Here is a 24248-nt window from a genome sequence, read left to right as displayed (position 1 = left end):
TCACCAACGCTTCTGCGTGACAAATATTACCCGTGTTTTGCTGTGTATAATGCGCAGCTTTTTGCCCAAATTTTTCAGGGAAAAATAAGGGTGCACATTACACATGGGTATAATGATTGCATACCATGGGTATAATAAGCCTGTGTATAATGTGCACAGAAACATGGGTGCGCATTATACACAGCAAAATACAGTATGTAAAAGTAGCCCATCAAATGAGAAAAGCAAATAGACGTGGTAGATAGATCAATGGATAAAGTAGATGTGGCAGGTATACAATGGAATAATATTCTGCAATAAAAAATGAAATTTAAAACATTTTTAAATTTAAAAATGAAATTTTACCATTTGCAACATGTCGGTGCCTCTTACCTTTAGGGTACTTGCTCTCCCAGGACATACCTTGGTCTCTGTATCAGTTATGTATTGCTGCATAGCAAACTGCCCCAAAATTCAGTAATTTAATAAAATAAATAATTAGCCTTGGCTGGTGTGGCTCAGTGGATTGAGTGCTGGTCTGTGAACCAAAGTGTTGCCAGTTTGATTCCCAGTCAGGCCACATGCTTGGGTCGTAGGCCAGGTCCCCAGCAGGGGGTGCCTGAGAGGCAACCACACAAGAATGTTTCTCTTCCTGTCTTCTCCCTCCCGTCCCCTCTCTAAAAATAAATGAATAAAATCTTAAAAAAAACACAGTTACTTTAAAAATTAAAAATTAATTATTGGTAATTGGTGAGAAAAAAATTTACATTACAGAGGAGTCTTATAACACATGCTTATTAAATTATTTCATTGTAATAAACTATTTTGTATTCACTCTGTTGTATAGGTAACTGTGTTGGCCTAGAGACTTTTCAAGTTTGAGCAGATAGATGACAGATAAATATATAGATATATTCGCTGTAAAAAGTAAACAGAACTTCAAAATGCAAAATGTTGAAGTCTTATTTACATACCTACAAAAATTAATATTGTCAGTATAAAACTGATGAACTTGGCCCTGGCCGGGTAGCTCAGCTGTTTGGAGCATCAAACCCATACACCAAGATCATGGGTTCGATCCCCAGTCAGCGCACGTGTAAGACTCAAGCAATGAATGCATGAATAAGTGAAACAAATTGATATCTCTCTCTGCCCTCCTCTCTCTCTCTTCCTCTCTTTCTAAAACTAATAAATAAATTTTTAAAAAATTTTTTAAACTGACAAACTTGATGGACTCTTTGTAGTTAATGTGTCACTTACATTTAACATGAAGTGAGGGTGGATTTTAAAGTACTTGCATGACAACAGAAGCTGCTAATCACAGCTGAAGGCTCTGAGCCCTGGTTCGCAAGGTTGGCCGCAATTACAACCACCTGGGAATCTTTAACGCGCACCCCCCCACCCCCATATCTAGGCAGCCCCCATTGACCAATACAGCATAATCTCTGGGCATGGGCACTTGGAAATGATGCTCCAGGCAGGTGAGTTTAACATGCAGCCAAGGCTGAGGACGCTGAGAATACGATGCTCCAGTTGAAGAAATGGCCTCCACCTATCAGGAATCACACTGGATGCTGGAAGCTCTCGGCAATGGGCTCGGGTCCCAAGGACCAATCACAGAGCTTGGGCAGGAAGAGAAACTCTTTTATAGGAGGCTTTGCAAATGGGCAGCGCTCAGCCACGGAGTAGGTTTAGGTGTTGGACCGGTGAGTAACATCCCCCACTTCATCTTTCTTTCATGTGTCTATGTCTTCATTCAACTGTTAAGTCTCTGCAGGAGGAATCCCTCCTCCCTTTTCCTGAATGTTTGCATGATAAACCTTGGAAGGATTACTGAGGCTTCAAGTCACATAGCCCTTTGTGGACAGACAGAACCAGCCTTGGAGGGAAACCCCTGCCTCTGACTCCTGCTATAACTATGAACAGGTTTTTCCCCACTCTGGCTGAACCTCAGTTTCCTAAGGTCACCGGGCATTGATGGATTAACTTTGCCCAAATGGGAACCATATAAAATAACATGTTCTAAAGCATGTTATAAAATAACAAAGCTTTAAGGGTAAAAACACACTCAACAGTCAATGAATTAATGCGTTGCCCTGTGAAACTGGATCCTAGCTCCCATTTTTCCCAAAGCTAACGTCTCTTCTCTAATTTCTCTCTTCTTAGCCAAGTGTCTAGAAGTAGCATCTTAGGCCCATGCCTCCACATCAAGACATCTCATGCATGTTTCTGTTCTTTGCAATCTAGCTTCTTACCCAAACTGCTCTTGGGTAAGATCTTGTCTGTTAAATACAAAGAACTTGTTCCTTCTCTAATCGGTGCCCATAACGTAGCTGAATCATTGTTTCTGTTAAATACGTCCTCGTACAAATAAAACGCACGCTGATTAAAGGTAAGAACGTCTCTTTGTCTTTGACCAGTGCTAAGAATCTTCCGTTGCCCTTTTTTATTTTTTAGTTAACTTTTTTAATTTTATTTTTAATTACATTGATAGTCACGATTATTTTATATTAGTTTCAGGTGTGCAGTGTGGCGATTAGACATTTATACAACTTACGGAGCGATCCCCCTCGACAGGCCTAGTCCCCGCCGGGCACCACGCGTCGTTATTGCAGTGTTATTGATTCTATTCCCCTGTGCTGCGCCTTACATCCCCATGACTGTTTTACAGCCACGAATTTGTGCTTAATCTCGGCACCTTTTCCACCCATCCCCGACTCCCTACCCTCTGGCAACCCTCAGTCTTATCCCTGTATCTATGAGTTTGTTTCTGTTTCATTTGTTCCTTTATTTTGTTCTTTAGATTCCCCGTATAAATGCCCCATTTACTGTACATTTCTTTTTTATTATTATTTTTTAAAGATTTTACGTACTTAGTTTTAGAGAGGGGAAGGAAGGGAGAAAGAGAGGGAGAGAAACATCAATGTGTGGTTGCCTCTGGTGCACCCCCTCTACCGGGGAACCTGGCCAGGGACCCAGGCATGTGCCCTGACTGGGAATCAAACCAGCGACCCTTTGGTCCACAGGGAAACCTGGATGGTTTTGTAAACCAATGTTACCCCAATAAATTCAATAATAAATAAATAAATAAAATTCAGGCTGCTCATGAATACCTCAAAATGTTAGGCAGGTTTTCCTCTTACACCTAGGTCTTTGGCCCATTTTGAATTAGTTTTTGTGTAAAATGTGAGCAAACTTATGTGAAACTTCCAGAATAGGGAAATTCATGGAGACAGGTGTTTGCCGGGGAGAGGGGAGAATGGGGAGCAGCTGCTTAATGGGAATGGAGTTTAAATGTCCGAAACGAGATGGAGGTGATGGCTGCACAACACCGAATGTGCTAAACGTCACTAAACTGCCAGGTGGGGGAAAGACAAACACCATACGGTCTCACCTGTATCAGGAACCTGGTGAACAAAAGAAACCAACAAACAAAATAGAATCACAAGTATGGAAACAAGGAACAGACTGACAGAGCCCAGAGGGGAGGGGGGAGGGGGACCAGGGAGGAAAGAAAGGGAAGGGCCTAGTTAAAGAACAAGAATAAATGACCCGCAGACAGGACCACAGGGCGGGGATTGACTGTGGGAGCCAGGGGGTGGGCGGAGACTGGGGAGAGCAATAGGGGAAAACCGGGACAACTAAAATAGAACAACAATTTTTTATTTTAAGTTAATGGTTAATCTTATATTATGTGAATGTTTTTTTCCCCGTTTCGCTCTCTGGGTTGTCATTTTTTATTAAATTTATTGCGGTAACATTGGCTAATAAGATTATATAGGTTTCGGTGCACATTTCTATGATACATGAGCTGTTATGTGAATTTTAGGAAAGATACATATCTCATGTGTGAGCAAAACACTTGGGTGGTCGACAGAATTTGTTCCAAACCCCAGTACAAATAGAACTGTTGCCAGCATTGGGGTTCTTGGGTTCCCGAGATGGAAATCGAGAGGAAACTGCAGAGAAACTTCCAGACAGACTCGATGACGCTTGTGCTGAAACACAAGGCGGGGCAGCACCGAGGACCCGAAGGCCCTCCGACCTGCTAGGGGTGCGGGGCTGGCTCTGCTTGGCTGCTTTTATACGCTGGGACAAGGCAGGCTTATTCAAAAAGGTGGGATTTGTTTTTTTTTAAGCAGGCTTAATGGAGAATTCTGGCTGACTTCCATTTCTGGCAGCACTTGTTGCCTGGCAATTGCATGGGGGGCGGGGGAGGAGTCCCTTGCCAGGAGAGCCAGAGGGCAGGTTGCTTCCCCCCCACCCCACCCCCACCCTAGGAAGGTCGGCCACACAGCAGACAACCGAGCCTTCAGGCCAGTGATGTAAGCAGGCAGTTAAGAGGGAGATAAATTAGGCTGCCTCCGCATTTTTGAGTAGGGCGCGAAGGGGTGGTGACATTTTTGTGGTCACCTTCTCCCAAGCTCCTTCTGACCACCTTGTCTTTATTTTTTTTTTTATTGATTTTTGTTTGAAAGAGAAAGAAAAACAAGGGTTTGTAGTTCAACATATGTATGCATTCATTGGTTGATTCTTGTATGTGCCCTGACCAGGATTCGAACCCGCAAACTTTTGGTATATAGGAATATGGTCCAACCAACTGAGCCACCGGGCCAGTGGAGGGGATGGAGGGGATGGGGTTTCTTCTTAAAGCACCAGGCTGAGCAGTGAGACTAGGCCAGTTCCTCACATGGAGGCAACTGGCGTTTGAGATGGGAGTGCTGATCTGCTGTCTCTTCCCATGTCTTCCCTTCATTCTTCTTTCATGCCAAGGACTCAGATCTCACACTTAGGACAAGATGGTACCTTCTGCAGAGCTGGGTTTCAACCTGAGGCCTCTTCTGGAACAACTCAACCAGGATGAGTTGAGCAAGCTCAAGTCTCTGCTGAGGACCCTTTCCCCCCAAGATGAGTTACAGCACATTCCCCAAACGGAGGTAGAAGAGGCCAACTGGGAACAACTGGCGGAAATTCTCGCCACCCGCTGCCCCCGCCGCTGGGTAGAGATGGTGACCATCCAGGCCTTGGAGAAGATTAGCCGAACAGATCTGTCTAAGAGAGCAAAGGATGAACTCCAAGGTGAGCAGACTGTGCCCCGAGAGGAAGGAGTAATAGCGTCCAGGGATGGGAAACACAGAAATGACCTTGAGTTTGGAGAAGCTATCTATCCTAAACACAAATGCTAGACCATCACAAAGTCGCGTGGTATCTTTCCAGTTCTTATATTCTAGCTATTTCCACTCTTTCTGAGCACTGGACACCTACCCTGGGCTCCTCACCAGACATCCCTTCTCCTGTTCCAGAGTGTTCCTGAAATGTATTCATGGCTTTCTCCCCTACGTCCTCCGAGATGTTGAGTTACTGCATACGCTCTGTTTTGTTTTCACTTCCTACTTACCATGTTCCCTTCCCACCTAGCAATGTCTATAAACATACTCACACACCCCCACAAAAGTGAACCCCTCACTTCCTTTAGACCAGGAGCACTCGGAGCTGGGTGATTCTTTTGGGGGGGTAAGGAAGGAACATTCTGTGCACCGTAGGATATTTAGCAGCATCCCGGGTACCCCGGTGCTAGCATCCCAACACCTCCCCCGCTTATGTCTGCAGCCCACTCTCCCCACTGGATGACAACCAAAACTATCTCTACACAGGGCCAAATGTCCCCTTTGGGGGCACTATGGCCCTTTAATCATAGCCGAGGTTACTACCTTCTCACCGTTCTTGGCAATACCCTGGGGAGCTTTAAACTATAGCAGTAGTTTCTCAATATCCGTATATCGAGAAACTATCCCTGGAGATACTGATTTAACTAATAGATCTATGTCTCCCCCTAGGCATGGGCTAGTTTTTTTAATTTTATTTTTTAATTATAGTTTACATTCAGTGTTATTTTGTATTCGTTTCAGGTACTCAGGAGAGCGGTAAGACATGTGTATACTTTACAAAGTGACCCCCCCAATAATTCTAGTCCCCATCTGACGCCATCCGTAGTTATTACGACACTATTGACATATTCCCAATGCCGTATTTAATAGCCTTGTGACTGTTTTGTAACTACGAATACGTACTGCTCAATCCCTTCCCCTTTTTCACCCAATCCCTCAAATTCCCTCCCCTCTGGTGACCATCAGCCCATCCTCTGTGTCTATGAGCCAGTTTCTGTTTTATTCATTTGTTTACTTTGTCCATCACATCCTACACAGAAGTGAAATCCTATGACATTTGTCTTTCTCTGTCTGACTTATTTCACTGAGCATAATACCCTCTAGTTCCATGTGCATTGTCACAAATGGCAAGATGTTGTTCTTTTTCATGGCCAAGTAATATTCTATTGGATACATAGTATACCTATTTTGTGTCAAGGTCACTTTAACTTTCTATTTTTCAGGGCTCACACAAGTACCGGGCGAAGGTGTCACAAACCCCGAAGAAGTAAAAGAAAGGTTGGAAGGCGAAAAGCCAGGTCTGTGTGCTATCTTCCTGGACTGAGCTTGGTGTCAGATGGCTCTTTTTTTTTTTTAAGACATAGTTATTGGACAGAAGGGAAGGGAGGGAGAAAGAGAAGGAGAGAAACATCAATGTGTGGCTGCCTCTGGCACTCCCCCTACTGGGGACCTGGCCTGTCACCCAGGCAAGTGCCCTGACTGGGGATCGAACCAAAGACCCTTTGGGTCACAGGCCAGCGCTCAATACACTGAGCCACACCAGCCAGGACAGGTGGCTCTTTATAGACCTCTTTTCTCTGTGTTTTTTCTCCTTTCCTACTTAACACAAAGTACTTTCCTCCTAATGATTAGCCAGCTCTGTCTATCTCCTGTCTCATATCACTGAAGGTGAAAAGGATGAACACAGAAGGGCAGTGGAGACATCCCGGCAAGTCTGGAAGGAACACTGTTGGCCGAAAATCAGACCCCCTGTATTCACCCAGAGAGGCGAGAGACTAAGACCTTTCTGCAACCCGAAAATGCTCCCAGGGCCGTTTCCACAGACGCTGGTGCTGCACGGCCCCGCGGGAGTGGGCAAAACCACGCTGGCCAAGAAGTGGATGCTCGAGTGGAGGCAGGACAGCCTCTCCAAGACGCTGCAGTCCGCCTTCTACCTCAGCTGCAAGGCGCTCACCCGCCAGGGGACGTGCACTTTCGCGGAGCTGATAGCCAAGAGCAGGCCCGAGGTGCGGGAAGCCGAGGTCCTGGCCCAAGCGCAGAACGTCCTGTTCGTCGTCGACGGTTTCGAGGAGCTGCGGGTCCCCTCGGGGTCGCTCATCCACGACATCTGTGGCGACTGGAAGAAGCAGAAGCCGGTGCCCGTGCTGCTGGGCAGCTTGCTGAAGAGAAAGCTGCTGCCCAAGGCCACCCTGCTGGTCACCACGCGGCCGGGCGCGCTGAGGGAGCTGCGGCTCCTGGCTGAGCAGCCGGTCCTCCTCGAGGTGGAGGGGCTCTCGGAGCTGGGCCGGCGGCAGTATTTCCTGAGGCACTTCGGGGCGGGGGCGCAGGCCCTGCGCGCCTTCGAGGCCATGAGGAGCAGCCCGGCCCTGTTCCGCCTGGGCTCGGCGCCCGCCGTGTGCTGGGCCGTGTGCACGTGCCTGCGGCGGCAGCTGGAGCAGGGCGAGGACCCGGCCGCCGCCTGCCGCACCGGCACGGCGCTCTTCCTGCGCTTCCTGTGCGGCCAGGTCGCGCCCGCGGCCGCCCGCGGGCCCCTGCCGGCCGCGCTGAGGGCCGCCAGCGCCCTGGCTGCCGCGGGCCTGCGCGCGCAGACGTCCGCGCTGCAGGCGGGAGACCTGGAGAGGCTCGGCCTCAAGGGCTCCGCGCTCCGGCCTTTCCTGGACAAGGGCATCGTGCAGGAGGACGCGGACTGCGAGGGCTGCTACGCCTTCGTGCACCTGAGCGTCCAGCAGTTCCTGGCCGCCGTGTTCTACGTCCTGGACGGCGAGGGCCGGGAGGACGCGGGCCGCCGCGCGCCGGACCTCGGCGACCTGCGGGCGCTGCTCTCCAGGGAAGCAAGACTGAGGAACCCCGACCTGACGGCCGTGGGCTACTTCTTGTTCGGCCTCTGCAACGAGCGGAGGGCCAGGGAGCTGGAGGCGACCTTCGGCTGCCGCGTGTCCGCGCGGGTCAAGCGGGAGCTCCTGGCGTCGCTGTCCGGCGCGGGGGCGCCCTTCTCCTGGACCGCGGACCTGCGGGAGGTGCTGCACTGTCTCTACGAATCTCAGGAGGGGTCCCTCGTGGAGGAGGCCACAGCCCACGTCAGGGAACTGTCCCTGCATCTGCGAAACGAAGTGGACCTTGCGCACTCCTCATTCTGTCTCCAGCATTGTCAGCACTTGCAGAAGGTTTCCCTGCAGGTGGCCAAGGGGGTATTCGTGGAGAGCGGCCGCGCCTCAGGGTCAGGCTCGTGGGTGGAGAGGTAAGGACTCTCCTTTCTTAGCCGACTACCTTTCCACCTTTAGCTTCACCCACGCTCCGTTGGAGGGGACAGTGGCCTGCTCCGTGTGGCTTAAGGTCGGTTTTTAATTCGTGCTGGAATTTCTTCCCTCCAGCGCACCATAGAAAAGATAGATAACACGATGGTCAGATTAGGAACAGGGGCTTTGGAGCCAGAGCTGCTTTGCAGTCCTTTCTTCAACTGAGCTATTTTTGCAAGTAGGTCAACCTGTGTTGGCCCACCTGTTGGGTATGTTGGTTTCAGGAGATGTCTGATAAAACTGTCCCTTTTTTTTTTTTTTTTCCCCACACAACTCAGGGGGAAACATTAAAGATTTGTCTTCTGAGGTTGAATCAACAGTTCTGAAAGTTGCACCTCACGCAGGATCACGGAAGTTCTCTCCCCAGGGACCTTGCGCAGCAGACTTAGGCCGAGAGATGTAGCCAGTCAGCTCTGAGCCTGGGATTCTTGATTGTGGCTCGAGACACCAGCCGCAAAGCTCGAGCAGAGTTGCCAAGCACTGCTTCTAACCTGGCGGCCGATCAATGTTCCTTTCTCACATCGATGTTTCTCTCTGTCTCTCTCCCTCCCTCCCTTTCTAAAATCAATAAATATATCCTTGAGTGAGGTTTTTTTTTTAAAGACCATGATAGCTTGGCACAAATATTTCTCTACTTTACGGATAACCAACCAGCAGTCCACAGACTTTGTTTACCTCTTCATCCTTACCTTCGTTTTTTTCCTTCTCTTATCTAAATGCAGGAGGATTATTTAAGAGAGGCTTTGAATGGAAAAAATATTGCACCTGTAACCTTCTCTCTGTCTTCCATCCAAGATCCCAAGTCAAAATAGTCTCTATTTTTCTTTTTTTTTTCTTTTTTTTTTTTTTTATTTAGTCATGGCATGGTTGAAATCCGTGACGGGGCCAGTATAGAAGGGCAATAATCAAGCTAAGTTTGGGTTGACAGGTTCTGCAGCTCCTGTCTGAGAAGAAAAAGATTTCGTTGTGATAATCCTGGTCTGTAAGGCACATGTATGCTTTTCATGAATTTTTTTCATACAGTTTAGCCACTTGGGCTTCTGTTCTACACTTTACAGCAGGCTCAGAGCATTGCTGGTCCATAGTCCCCACAACAGCGGTTCAATCCCTTCCTTCAGGAGCAGGGTTCTAAGGGGGGTGCTCTGCTTAGTGGCTCGATGATCTTATCTTGATGTGACAGTTGCTAACACTAAACCCCACCCAGCTGTTTAATTTTTTCCCTCAGTGCATATCAACCACACTCTTTGAAAAGTCACAGATTCCAGGTGGATAACAACTTTTCCTCCTCCTGTGACCTCAAGATTTATAATTAAGTCGTTTATGTTGAATGTATCTTTGATCAAGGCAGGCAGCACTGGGAAACCCAAAGTTATAACCTACTCTCTAAAATATATTTTTTTTATCAATCACAGCTGGCATACAATGTTATATTAGTTTCAGGTGTACAGAACAGTAGTTGGGCATTTATGTAACATATGAAGTGATTCCCCCCCCAATAAGTCTCGTACCTGCCTGGCACTGTGCACGGTTATTACAATATTATTGACTATATTTGCTATGATGTGCTTTACATCCCCATGACTCGTCTATAACTACCCATTAGTATCTCATTTTTTCTTAGGGTAAAAAAAATACAAAGAATGAATTTACGTATTTATTTATTTATTTGAATGAGTATCTCATTTTTATTGAATTTTTCCCATTATCATTTGTACTCCTCACCCCTTCACCCTTCTCACCCTCTGACAGCGGTCAGGTCTGCGCCGTGTATCTACTCACCTGTCTAAAATACCCTTCACGATGACATACAAATGTGAGTTTTCTCCCCAACACTATTTGGTAAATTCCCTCCTTTGTTGCTTCCCAGTAGGTCCCAGAATGATCAGCACGTGCTTTCTTTGTGGATGGACCTTTGTTCCGTGTTTGACTCAAACAAGAATCTGGTCTATCTGGACATCAGTCAGAGCTCCCTGGATAGCCCATCAGTTAGGATTCTTTGTGAAAGAATTGCCTCTGCTCCCTGTAATCTCCAGAAAGTGGTGTAAGTAGAAGCAAATTCCAGAGCTAAAACCCCTAAGGCATGACCAAGCCCTTTGGAGCAGTATTGGAATTATTGTCCCAGACTTCAACTAAGTATGCAAGACACCTGAAATTGAGGTGGTCCAGGCTTTGCATTTGTCTACTGAATCAAATAATTTTTCCAGATTTTACTGTGGCAAAATGTGCCTACCATAAATCTAACCATCCTAACCATTGTTAAAGAGTACAACTCGGCCCTGGCCCAGTGACTCAGTTGTTTGGAGCATTGTCCTGTACACCCAAGGATTGTGGAATTGATCCCTGGTCAAGGCATATACCTAGGTTGTGGGTTTGATTCCCGGTCGGGGTGTGTATGGGAGGCAACCAATCGATGTTTCTCTCTCACATCAATGTTTCTCTCTCTCTCTCTAAAATCTGTACACATGTCCTTGGGTGGGGATTTTTTTTAAAAGAGTGCAGTTCAGTGGCATTGAGTACATTCATATTATTCAATCACTACAACCATTTGTCTCTAGAACTCTTTATCTTGCAAAACTCAAACTTTGTACTCATTACACTGTAAGTCCAATGACCCCTGCTCTCCAGCCCCTGACAACTGCCATTCCACTGGTTTAAAAAAGTAACTTTAACACAATGTGAAATGTAAGTGAATGTCCACAAAACACCATGAGGACCATCAAGATCATGAGGGCAATTTCAATCCTATTATAACAGCCACAGGCTTGCCCATGGAGCACAGTTTCTCAACTTCTGCTGACATTTTGGGGTGGACGGTTCTTTGTCATCGAAGCTGTCCTGTGCATAGGAGACTGTCTAGCTGCATCCCTGGTCTCCACCTCCCTTGTATTACCCACACACGCCCAACTGTGACAACCAAAAATATCTCCAGGCATTGCCAAGTGTCCCCCGCGGGTACAAAGTCCCCCCTGACTGGGAACCTCACATAGAGAGATGGTCTCAAAGTGCTGGAACAGGCCTGAACATTACAATTCACTTGGGCTGGATATGTCTGTCTGAAAATGATCCAAAAAATATATGTAGTCATCCTGGCCGGGTGCCTCAGTTGGTCGGAACATTGTCCTGTAGACCAAAAAGTTGTGGGTTCAATCCCCAGTTAAGGCATGTACAGGAAGTGACTAATCAATGTTTCTCTCTCTCTTCCTTTCTCTTTCCCTCTCTTTTCCTCTCTCCCCCGCTTCCTCTCTCTCTCAAAACTATAGAAATATGTCCTTGGGTAAGGATAAAATGCATAGACATTATGTAGTTGAATCAAGTTGGAACAAAAGGGTGAGGCTGAGAAGCACCAAAAACAGGTCGTTACATTATGTAAATACTGAGGTTCAGAACAGAGTACATTTTTGTCCATGTAAGACAGAATATCAGGGTCTTCCTGGGCCTCAGGTTCATTTTCGTGTAGCTTGTGTGCCAGGGGAGCCCTACAAGCTTAATATTGGGCAATCTGAGGGAGGGCTGATATCAATGAGACCTTCGCAAGCTGCTGATACCCTCTTTGGTATTTTTTTTCCTCAATGTAGAAAAATAAGAGCCCTTGCCCACTTAGGGTTATATCAGCCATATGATCCTGATTCTAAATGCCAAAACACTCCTTGGAGTCAAAATATTCAGCAGAACATAGTGCTGTGAAATGTGCCCGTTGCTAACATTCTGGAAATGTGACCTTCTGTTCTTCAAAAAGCTGTAGTTACAGTCCCACTCATTTATTTTTCCCTTTACTTTCTTTGCCTTTGGGGTCGAATTCATGGAGATCATGTGTCATACAAGTGTGCCCTTCAAACCTGGATAATCTCATTAACCAATGCTACCCCAATAAGTTTAATAAAAAGAGAAAAACCCATAGAACAGTCTCTGCCTGGAGTGACTGCTTATGACTGACGTTTTTTGGCAAAAGTTTGAGATGCCTACATAAATTGCAGATTCCACTAGTTTGTAAAATGGGACGTTAAGGAGTACAAAGTTTCAGATACACAAGACGAGTAGGTCAGAAGATCTAACGCCCAGCAGTGTAATGGTGGTTAACACTCCATCATTGTATACTTGAAAAATTTTGTTAATATTTTGTTGGTGACGTTTTGCATTTATTCATGAGGAAGTTTAGTCTGTAGGGTTTTTTCTTGTAGTAAGGACTATATTTTTATGAATAAGTAATATGGAAGTGACTAGGCCTATGGGGGAGTATATTGAGGTTGGTGGGCTTTTTAGTGACTCTGAAATTCTATCAATATACTTGAAATTTGCTGAGAGATTTGATCTTAAATGTTCTCACCACAAAATAAAAAAAGGAAATGGTAACTATGGAAGATGATGATATTCTAATTAGCTTAATTATGATCATGATTTCACCAAGTACGCCTATATCAAAACACTAAGTCAAATACCTTAAATATGTACAGTTTTTGTCGATAATCCCTCAATAAAGGTGAAAATATGAAAAAAATAGTTTCTGATGTTTACATATACTATAGTCCTTTGTTTCTATGTATAGGCAGTAAAGGTACAAAAACTCATTCTTGTTTTCTTTGCCCTTAGCCTCAGAAATATTTCCCCAGCTGATGCTTATCGGAACTTCTGCACCCGTTTTGGCGGTTACGAGACGCTAACTCATCTGACCCTTGAAGGAAATGACCAGCATGATATGCTTCCCACCCTGTGTGAGGTCTTGAGGCACCCAAAATGTAAGCTGCAATATCTCAGGTATAGCTCACCATCACCGAGCATCTTCCGCATGTAGAGGTAGCTGTCACAGGCCTCTGCAGCGATTCTGCATCAATTAGGAAAAAAAATCTCTTATTCTGGTTGGAAGCAGTGCCACTCAGGGTACACGTCCCAGAATAGAAAATGGGATGGGTCCTGGGCCAGTGGCTCAATTTGTTGGAGCCTCGTCCACACACCAAAATGTTGCAGGTTCAATCCCTGGTCAGAGCTCATACCTAAATTGCAGGTTCGATCATCAGGGCGCATGCAGGAGGCAACTGATCAATGTCTCTCTCTCTCCCCCTCACTCTCTCTCTCTCTCTCTCAAAAAAAAAAAAATCAGTGAACATATCCCCAGGTGAGGATTTAAAAAAGGAAGTAAATGGGCTGGAGTTCAGTTTCCACTTGTGTTGATCACTGATCACCCTGGACAACTGTACATAATAGCTCCAAACCCAAATAAACTCCCACATACCTTAGAGTTATCACCTTCAATCAGAGATGATTTGTTTATGGTTCACATTTCTCTTGTGTCACAACTCAGAATGTCAGCTGCCAGCCTTATCTTTCCCGGAAAGGTGGCTTCAGGAGCACCGGGTTTTCCCTTGGGCTGTTCTCTACCTGGTTGCTATAGCAATTGATTATCACTCATCATCGAGTTCCACTGATCCTCACAGGACCACATTTGAGTAGTAACAGAAACACAGTTTAACGTGATATATTGGTCTCCAATGATGGCTCCCCTTCTGCTGGTAGGATCTTGGGCTGTTTAGGTCTCCTCCCTGTGAGTAGAACGGAAGAAATGCACATCTCACAAAGACTTCAGGATTGGATAAAACCACGTCCAGGCACATGTACATCCAGTAGTGGGTAGCTACCCACTACTGCTGACCTTTCTTTCTCTCTCCTCTGAGGATTGACTAGGAAAATGCGTTGTGTCCTTGGGAGACTTGGGTGAGTGACTTGTCTCTCAGTGAATAAATGGACACCGAAAATGGAAGGAAAAGACTCTGTATACATTTGACTTGCTGTATTTGGAACAGTTAACATTCTGTTTTGGGTTCCAACTCCGTGGTTAACTTTGGTTCCTCTGTGAAAGTTCAGACTCTAAGAGAGGAAAGTGGCTTAACTGAGTTTTAGTAGATTTTATATCTGTGGCATAGATTTCACCTGGCATTTCATGTGAATCACCATGTGACTTCTTTCCAACCTAAAGATGGAAACAAGACTTCATAAATTCAAGTTAACTTGGCCATATTTTTATACATAGTAAATGGAAGAACAAGGATTTTTTTAGAAACCTCACCCTAAAGGCCACAAGATACACATAATGGTCCCATGGAATTCCCTGGCCCCATAATAAGAATACCCCGCTCCAGGAATTGAATGTGGGCCCCATGTTGCATGATTGATTTGATTTCTGAATAATTCGTTCTCAGCACATTCTCCAGACCAGCAGGGAGACCATCCCCCAGGAACTTGTTCAAATCCAAATTGTGGGTCACATACAGATCTTCTCAATAAGACTCGGGGCCTGTGGCCCAAGAACTTGTTTTGACTCACCTTCCAGGTACTTGCAGGGCACGTGAAAACAGAGGTCACTGGTATCTAAATTCAGAGTTTCCAGAGATTTGCATTTCTAGCTGGTCATCAGATGGCGGTGATGCAGGTGGTCCAGGGACGACTCTTGGACAACCACTGCTCTGCACCATGTAGTCTAGGGTGTAACATAATGGAATGCAGTGAGGGATGAAACCGGAGACCGTGATCCAGTGTTTGGTTCTCAAGGATGATTTCAGCCCTGACCAGGTGACTCGGCTGGAGCATCGTCTGTGCACCAAAGAGGTTGCAGATTTGATTCCCAGTCAGGGCACATACTTCGGTTGTGGGTTCTATCCCCAGTAGGAGCACTTACAGGAGGCAACCAATCGATGCTTCTCATCCCATTTCTCCTACCTCCCATTTCTCCTACAGGTTGGTATCTTGTTCTGCCACCGCTCAGCAGTGGGCTGAACTCTCCTGCTGCCTCGAAACCAACCAGTCCCTCACGTGTTTGAACCTCACGGCAAATGAGCTCCTGGATGAAGGTGCCAGGTTGCTGTACTTGACTCTGAGATACCCAAAGTGCTTCCTGCAGAGGTTGTCGTAAGTCTCTCCTCTTTTCCCACGGAGTCCCTTCCTGTTTAGATCTGGGATGACGTAAGGAGGAGCTATGCCCCCTATTTTCTGGGCAACCTACAATGGGAACGCTTGTTAAAATGGAAACACTTGGTTCCCATTTTTGGTCCTATGCATCTCATTCTTCTCTCGCTCTTGTTCCTTTGTGACTGATCATTAGCCCTAGAGCAGGTGGGGTGTTCACAAGACGAGCTATCAGCCAAGAAGGTTGGCCTTTGGAAATATTCTCACCATCTTACCATGGGTGTGCGGCTTTTGCAGGTTGGAAAACTGTCACTTTACAGGAGCTTATTGCAAGGAGCTCTCTTCTGCTCTGATTGTCAACCAGAGGCTGACACACCTGTGCTTGGCCAAGAACGACCTTGGGGATGGCGGGGTAAAACTTCTTTGTGAAGGTTTGAGTTATCCCGACTGTCAACTACAGACTCTGGTGTAAGTCCCTACAGGCTCTGTGTGTGTGTGTGTGTGCGCGCGCGCGTGCACAGGAATCCAGCAAGACAGTACTGTGAATACTTCATAATTTCTCTGAATGCCCCAAGTATGATGCTGATGGTCAGATCTGGTGAGACCTAGGGAGTGGGTGATAGGAAAAATGTACAAGTTGTGCCCTGACTGGTGTGGCTCAGGTGGATGGGTGTCATCCCACAAAGTGAAAGGTCACTGGTTCAATTCCCAGTCAGGGCACACGCCTGGGTTGTGAGCTGCTCCCTGGTTGGAGCACATACAAGAGGCAACCGATCAATGTTTCTCTCCCACATCAATGTTTCTCTTCTTTTCTTTCTCCTTCCCTTCCTACCTCTCTGAAAATAAATAAAATCTTTTTTAAAAGTGCTATTAATATTCTCTAGGAATTTGGAGGGCGTAGCTGACTTCTAGGTTTGATTTTTTTTTTTTAATGTGTGTTTTCTTAGAGCTGTGTAACCTAAACCATACCTGCAGTTGGGGCTAGATGGTGTTATTTACCAACAAACTCAATATAATCCTCCCATAAATACTAAAATCATAGGATAATACAAAAATAAATAAATAAACAAAATGAAATCATAGGACAAATTTTTAGGCAGAAATGGGCTACCCTGTTTCTATTGAGATTCAGCTTTCACATCTCTGTTGTTCTTGCTATCTACTAAACCACCTCCACTAGTCAGTAACTGTCAGCTTTCCCTAGGTCTAATCTCGGCAATGCCTGAAGGTGCCCTGTCTGACAACTATTCACTCACTTAAAATTCCATGTAGTATTTAATTTTCAGTTGGAGAGAGATAGAAGGAGAGAATTTTTCCCTACTAGCTAAGCCCTCAAACACTATACTAATAGGAAGTGCTATAAGGAATAAAATGCTACCCACCCACCAGCCCTCTCATCAAATTAAATTATGTTAGAAGTTGCTGCCATCCAAGGAGCTAAACAGAAAAGCAGGGTAGTGGCAGTCAACACTTACCAAGCTCCTGGCATATGACAAGCACTATGCTAAAGGCTCGCTGGAGATGGTTTCCTCCAGTGCTCCTGCCTCCTAAAGCAAGCCCTCATCTCCCCGCTCTCTGCAGATGAGAAAACTAAGTCTTTGACATGAAGCCTGGTCAATTTTGCCTTCTGTAGGTCTAAATCTCAGCAAATATAGGTCAAGACCTTTTCTGTCTTAACTCAGCTGAGTCTGTGTTTGTTTGTTCGTTTGTTTGTTTGTTTGTTCTTATCCGTGTCTTCAGTTTGCTAAGTTGGCAAAGCTTAATTGGCTTGGGCGTTCCTCAGTGGCCCCATGGTCATGGAAGTTTTTACAGATTTACAAATTACCAAGCCACAGGGTAGAGGGCATGTTGGCTCATCTCAGTCTATGTGGGTCACCCTCAAATCTGTCATTCATTCCAGTTGTCCCTCCAGGTCCTGCGGGCCTCAGCCATTGTTGTGCCTTGTGGGCAGCTAGGGACACTGAGGCCACCTGTGATCCCACGTCCCTGGATATGTTGTGTGACTCTTTTTCTCAGGGGTGTGGCCATGTCTCAGGAGGCCTTCAAGGAACCGACCACAATATATACTGAGTTCACTACAATTGAAAAGCAGCTGTCGGTCTTCTTTCTGCTGTAACAAATTTTCACACATTGATCGGCGTTATCAGTTTTATAGCTCTGTGGGTCAGCAGACCAATGTACATCTTACTGAATGTCGCTGGAGCTGTGTTCTGTTCTAGAGGGTCCAGGAAAGGATCCATTCCTTTGTTCATTCAGGTTGTTGGCAGATTTCGGTGCTGTGCCGTTGTAGAACCAGGGTTCCTGCATCCTTGCCGGCCATGAGCTGAGAGCTAACCTCAGCTTCTAAAGAGCCCTGAATTCCTTGGTTCATGGCCCCCTCCCTCCTTTTTCAGAGCCAACAATGGTGAGTCGAGTCCTCACGTCACCCCTGTATTCACTTCAGCAAGAAAGGACTCATGTGATTAGATTCTGCCCCGCTGTATAATCCAGGGTAATCTCCCCACCTCAAGGGCCTTAGTCTTAATCTCATGATGTGAAAAGCCCCCTTGTGTAAGGTCACATAGTCACAGTTCTGAGGGTAGGGTATGGACCCCTTTGAGGGCCATCATTCTGCCTATGGCAGCAGCCAGGGACAACATCACCCATCTCTGGTTTTCTGCTAACATAACTAAGTTTAGAACTCTACAACAGTAAGGCAAGAAGGAGAAGGCCAAAAAACAGTTCAGATGAAATATCGCTGACACCCTGTGTAGGTAGGTAATTGATACCTAGGATCTAGCACCAGACGTGTTCAGATCAGAGCAGGCGCCCTCCCCATCTAAGATACTACTTTTCTGGTAACTGCATTAAGGAAATATAATTGGCCACTTCCCCTACTAGGAGGTGGCAGACCAAGGTAAGATTGAAATTCTCTGCCCCATGGTTAGAATAGAAATAATAGAGACCAGTTGTTTTCTTCTTGCCTGTAACAAACTGTCAACAAACTAAGAAGCTGCAAATTTGTGATCGTAAAGTTACGGAGGGCAGAAATCTAAAATGGGTCTCCCTGGGCTAAAATCAAGGTGTCAGCAAGGCTGTATTCCTTCTGGGGACTCCAGGGGAGAATCTGTGTCCCACCTTTTCCAGCTTCTACAAGCCCCTCATCTCTCAGTGCATGGCTTCTCCTTCCATCTTCAAAACCAGTAAGGAATGTCTTCAAATGTCATCTGTCTTTCTCATCGCATCTCTCCCTCTGGTTTTCACCCCATTCCCTCCTTCTTATAAGGATCCTGTGATTACATTGAGTGCACCTGGCTACCCACCAAATCTCAAAAACCTTAACTCAATCCTACCTGCAGAGTGCCCTTGCATGGAATGTAATATATATTTACAGACACTAGAGATTAGGCTGTAGAGATCTTTGGTGGGGTGAAGGGGGCATTATCCTGTCTGTAACAGTGCCCCATGACTTCATTTCCATGTGCCCCTGGTCTAAAATCCATGGCTTAAAGTTGTCCATTATGGTTTGGGTGCATCACTAACAGTTATTTTTCTTCTTCCTGTGATTGGTTTCTAGGCTTTACTACTGCAACATAACCTGCGACGGCTGCATTAATCTCTCAATGCTCCTGCAACAAAACTCAAGCCTCACACACTTGGATCTGGGGCTAAATCACATTGGAGTTACCGGACTGAAGTTTCTGTGTGAGGCTTTGAAGAAACCACTGTGCAACCTAAGATGTCTATGGTAAGTTATGTTGTTTCTCTTTTTTACTTTAATCTGTATCTGAAATAGCGGTGTAGCAATATTTCCAGCTCTAATACAAAGGGTTGGAACAAATTCAATTCAGTATTTTTAAAATCTTCTAGAATATCCCTGGCCATGTAGCTCAGTTGCTTTGAGCATTGTCCCCATTCTCCAAGGTTATGGGTTTGGTCCCTGGTCAGGTCTCGTATGAGAATCAACCAAGGAACGCATCAATAAGCAGAACAACACATCAATGTTTCTCTATCTATCTCTATCTCTCTTTCTCCCTTCCTCTCTCTCTCTAAAAAAACTCAATAAATAAAAAAATTATTAAATCCTCTAGAATAGCATTTTTCACACACGCAAAAAAATTCTAAAGCCCCAAATTCATAGAAAACCACAGAAGACCCCAAATAGCTAAAATAACCCTGACAGAGTACAACAAAGCTGAAGGCATCATGTTTTCTGATTTCAAACTATATTACTTTTCTCACTATAATGGTCAAAATAGTATGGCCCTGGCATGAAAACAGAAGCGGAACAGAGTAGAGGGCCCAGAAATAACCCCCTGTGTATATGGTCCTCTAATCTTTGACAAAGGCACCAGGAATACTCAATGGGGCAAGGACAGTGTCTTCAATAAACAATGTGGGAAAACTGGATAGCCAGGTGCAGCAGATGGAACTGCACAAACATTAACTCAAAATGGATTAAAGACTTGAACCATAAGACCTGAAGCCACAAAATTCCTAGATGAAAAGACTGGGCAAAAGGTCCTTGACGTTGGTCTTGGTGATGTTTCCGGGAGAGAGACGTTTGTGGTGACAGAGGTCGCTCCTAATCACAGACGCTACTGGGGCGGGAAGGATGGCTGCCCTCCTTCTGGTCCACAGGAACTTTCTGGCAGTGTAATCTCAGCTATACCCTCTAGGAAATAGAGTTAGTTGCATCTATCAGAAAAGACAATTATCATGATCATGATTGTGTATGCCTGTTACTTTACCATATGCCAAGAAGTACACTGAATATTTGCTATTATGTTTAGCCTCTTCTAAGTCCTCGACAAAACTTAATACATGATCCAGCCCCTTATCTCAAAAGAGTGTTTTATTTCCTCAAAAATCCCTCATGCGTCATCTTTGTTCCTTTTTCCTTTCAAATATCAAGTCTAATCCTTGTTGAAATCATGCTACCCCCTTCTAGACATCTAGGACCTGTTCTCTACTCCCACCCACATGCTAGTCACAGGTGGATGGTTGTAGGGTCTTCAAATTCATCTGTATCCTGCCTTCTTTGTTCCCCTACAGTTTTTCAACCAAGCATAATAGTAACTTCTAAGGAGCGACTCTTCACCCACCTGATCAATGTCCCCAGTGATTCCCCATCTCCTTCCAAGTAAAATCCTATATTTACAATGACCTAAGGGCCTTATTCCAGCTGGGTCCCTCTTATCTATGTCCTCATCTACAGCCCTCACATGCAACCTCGTAGCCTTTGCACCAGCTATGACCCTGCCTGGAAAGCACCGACTCCAGCTCCCTCCAAGGCTCATTCGCTTTACCCCTCAGGAGCTCCTCAGCCAGGGCAGTGAGCACCCCCAGCTCCCCAATCTATATCTTGCCCTTCATAACCTTCCTTTGCATTGGACTTGTACATGGCACGCGAGATTTGTTTCTCTGTTTCCTACTACCAAACTCTGAGGGAAGAGAGTTGTGCTGTTCACTGTTGGATCTCCAACACCCAAGGGTATGCCTGGCTTATAGGATATATCAATAAGCATAGAAGGAAGGAAGGAAGGGAGAGAGGGAGGAAGGAATGGAGGGAGGGAGGGAGGGAGGGAGGGAGGGAGGGAGGAAGGAAGGAAGGAAGGAAGGAAGGAAGGAAGGAAGGAAGAAAGGAAGGAAGGAAGGAAGGAAGGAAGGAAGGAAGGAAGGAAGGAAGGAAGGAAGGAAGGAAGGAAGGAAGGAAGGAAGGATGGAAATTAATTTTGTGTTTCACCTACAGGTTGTGGGGATGTGCAATCACTGCTTTTAGTTGTGCCAACCTCTCATCTGCTCTTAGCAGTAACCAGAACCTCGTCACTCTGGACCTGGGCCAGAACCCCGTGGGGTATAGTGGAGTAAAGATGCTGTATGATGTCCTGAAACTTCCAAGTTGTCCTCTCCAGAAGCTCAGGTATGATCCTCCTACGCCCCACAATGTTTGCTCCATGATTGTAGGTTTTGGGGGAGCAAGAACAGCAAGATTACAGGTAGAAGTGTCTGTTGCCAACATTCAGTTTTTATCCATTGATATTTGGTCCCCAGATTACTCATCTGTCACTTCTTCTTGTTGCTTTGGTGGATAAGATGAGTCAGAAGGTAAGACCAAAACTCAACCTGAAACCGAGAAGCTAGATTGAGGGGTTCTCTGAGTGAGAGACAGGTATGATGGCCAGCCATTGCCTTCTCACAAGGTGCTTTTGGAAAGGGTTTGTTTGGGGCTGTATCTGTTACAAAGGTCCAGAAGGTCAGCATCAGCCCCAGAGGTGTGTTCTCTGGAGTAGGTCTGCCATCTGATGAGAGTGGCCTGGCGTAGCAGATATGATCACCAACTGCTGTCCTCCGCTTGCTTCTCAAAGCAATTGGTCATTAGGTTCTGTTGTTTAGTTGCTACCATGGCAACAGAGAACCTAAAACCCAGGAAGAATGTGGGAACTTCCTGTAATTCTCAGATGGAACATAGATCATTAATGTCTTGAAACTCTCATGAGTACGTAGAGGAAACATTATATATGTACTTAACATGAATCTCAGGTCCTAAGGTACCTTGCTAGTTAAAAGCAGGGATGTGTGGAAAACACTAAAGGTTTTTCTTTCTTTTTCCAGCCCCTTTCTCAGGGGTTAGCCCTCTCACTTTAGATCATTTTGATCATCTCCATGAAGACATAAATCCCCAGAAAGACGACATTGTACCTGTTTCATTAGACAGTCAGACATTCTTTCCTGGATCTTTGAATCTCAAGATGAGTGATTCAAGGTGGGGCCCATCCTACAAAGGCCCAGGTGTTCATTCAGAATTCCATGTTTAGTTCTCCAACTCTCTCAGCTTCCCGGTGGCCTTCTCATGAGCCCTTTTACATTAAGTATAGCCACCTTCTCTTGCAGCCAAAAAAAAAAAAAAAACCCCACTATCACACCTCATTCTCAGAACAATGGTTCTTCACACTCATTTCTGACTTCTTCAACACCTCTGCCCGCACACATCTACTGTGGGAACTATTTTTGTTCTTCTGCCAAAGACCGTGACCAATCCCTGACAATCATGAGTAAACACAATTACATTTGACCTTGGAGGGTCATGTTTAAAATAGTTTGAAGCTGGTGAGCCCTCATTTTAGCCAAAGTTATCTTGGTGCGACAAGATATCTACTTAAGCTAGCCTAACACTGCATGGGGGTATTAGGCTTTTTTTGGTTATTTTCCACCTTTACTGAAGTAAAATTGACAAATAGGAGTCATATATATTTGAGGTGCACAATGTGATGTTTTGATATATGCAGGCACTTTGAAATGATCATGAAAACTAGCTAATTAACATATTCATCATGTCGCATGGTTACCTTTTCATATGTGTGGTAGGGCACATAAGACCTACTCTCTTGGCCATTTTTAAGCATACGACACAGTATTATTAACTACAGTCACAGCCCTGGCTGGTGTGGCTCAGTGGATTGAGTGCTGACCTGTGAACCAAAGGGTCATCAGTTCAATTTCCAGTCAGGGTACAGGCCTGGGTTGTGGGCTAGGTCCCCCGTAGGGGGTGCACAAGAGGCAACCACACATTGATGTTTCTCTCCCTCTCTTTCTCTACCCCTTCCTCTCTCTCTAAAAAATATTTTAAAAACTACAATCACAGTTCTGTGCACTAGAACCTCAGAATTTATTCATCTTATAACTGAAAGCTTGTTGCATGGATGTATTCTGCATCTCAAATAACAGAACAAAAATTGATTCTTGTACTAGCAAAGCCAGGACTACAATGCTAAGAAGAAACATGGCAGCTAATGTCCTTGATCTCTTATTTTTATATATTTTTGTTTAATTATTCCCTGTCCCCTCCCACTTCCCATTTCCACATACTCATGGCTGTATAGTTACAAGGGGGTGAATCTGTCATCCAAGGTTAAATAAAGCATGGCCATGAAGTAACATCACATAGCCAAACGGGGACAGAAAGCTGATCTGATCTGGATCAAGTTTGTCTCATCCTGGGTCCACATAGTAGCAGAAACTGGCAAAGAGAGTTATGGAATGTGGAATATGTTATAGGCGTGTTCATCTGTTCCATCTCTCACACCAAGTATGACAGGATAATCACCCAAGACCATCCCAGCATCCAAAGCTATGCAGTGGCTTTATGCCTGATATCATACATTTTCCCTACCAAATTGACATGGAAGTCTCCTTGAATAGAATAGAATAATATATGAAGGTGGCCCCTGCTCTGAAAACCCCTAAAGGATGAGACTTGCAGGTGTTTCAGGGTCTGGAATGAATCTCCTGGAAGCAACAAGAAACATTTTATTCCCCCATTGCATCCCCAGGTTGAAGATAGATAAATCTGATGCTCAAACCCAAAAGCTGCTGAAAGAAATCAAAGAGAGCAACCCAAAACTGACCATTGAGAGAGATGACCAAGAGCCAAAAAATAACAGGCCTTCTTCTCAGGACTTCATTTTCTGAATCCCCTTGGAGTCATTCACTCTCCAATCAAGTCCTGGATCCTGAAGGTGACAGTGAACTTCCTATGAACCCTCCCAGTGATGTTAGTTGCTGGACCAGATGTGATTTGAGCCTTGGCTGTGTCTCCAACTTACACAAGACATGCACAAGTCACTTAATCCCGTTAAGATGAAATGCCTATATCATGAATATATCAAGAGAAATAAAGGTGAAAGCATTCATGAAGAAGATTGTATTTGTTTACTTATTTTTTATTTTAGAGAGAAAGCAGAAAGGAGAGAAGGAGTAAAAAGAAACATTGACTTCTTCCACTTATTGATGCTTTCATTGGTTGATTCTTGGTGCCCTGTCTGGGGATTAAACCCCCAACCTTGCTAAATGGGGTTGATGCTCTAACCAACTGAGCAACCCAGCCAGGGCCAAGAGGGTTGTATTTATTAACGGATTCTGACCAAATGCA

At 45.3% G+C, this 24248-nt stretch overlaps 1 protein-coding gene across 1 annotated transcript; it reads left to right on the top strand.

Annotated features, from left to right (window-relative positions):
- The first annotated feature begins 4778 nt into the window (after positions 1-4778).
- Positions 4779-23788, top strand: NLRP2 (NLR family pyrin domain containing 2). The gene is made up of 10 exons (XM_054588154.1): positions 4779-5058; positions 6371-6445; positions 6816-8385; positions 10314-10484; positions 13031-13195; positions 15170-15340; positions 15635-15805; positions 18894-19064; positions 21069-21239; positions 23650-23788. Exons 1-10 carry the CDS (start codon positions 4779-4781, stop codon positions 23786-23788), a joined length of 3084 nt encoding a protein of 1027 aa, XP_054444129.1.
- The last annotated feature ends 460 nt before the right edge of the window (positions 23789-24248 follow it).

This window comes from Pteronotus mesoamericanus, unplaced genomic scaffold, assembly GCF_021234165.1.
Source record: "Pteronotus mesoamericanus isolate MK-2021 breed Mesoamerican mustached bat unplaced genomic scaffold, CSHL_Meso_final scaffold_128, whole genome shotgun sequence".
Taxonomy (NCBI): Eukaryota; Metazoa; Chordata; class Mammalia; order Chiroptera; family Mormoopidae; genus Pteronotus; species Pteronotus mesoamericanus.
The sequence above is the reverse complement of the archived record's forward strand: the minus strand, read 5'-3'. Positions and strand labels throughout refer to the sequence as shown.

What these genes read in the sequence shown, in the direction of transcription:
- NLRP2 (XM_054588154.1), top strand. Translation starts at nt 4,779, where the DNA reads ATGGTACCTTCTGCAGAGCTGGGTTTCAACCTGAGGCCTCTTCTGGAA. An exon ending in TGTAATCTCCAGAAAGTGGT is followed by an intron (nt 10,485 to 13,030) that starts GTAAGTAGAAGC and finishes CTTTGCCCTTAG; the next exon opens with CCTCAGAAATATTTCCCCAG. An exon ending in TGTCCTCTCCAGAAGCTCAG is followed by an intron (nt 21,240 to 23,649) that starts GTATGATCCTCC and finishes TTGCATCCCCAG; the next exon opens with GTTGAAGATAGATAAATCTG.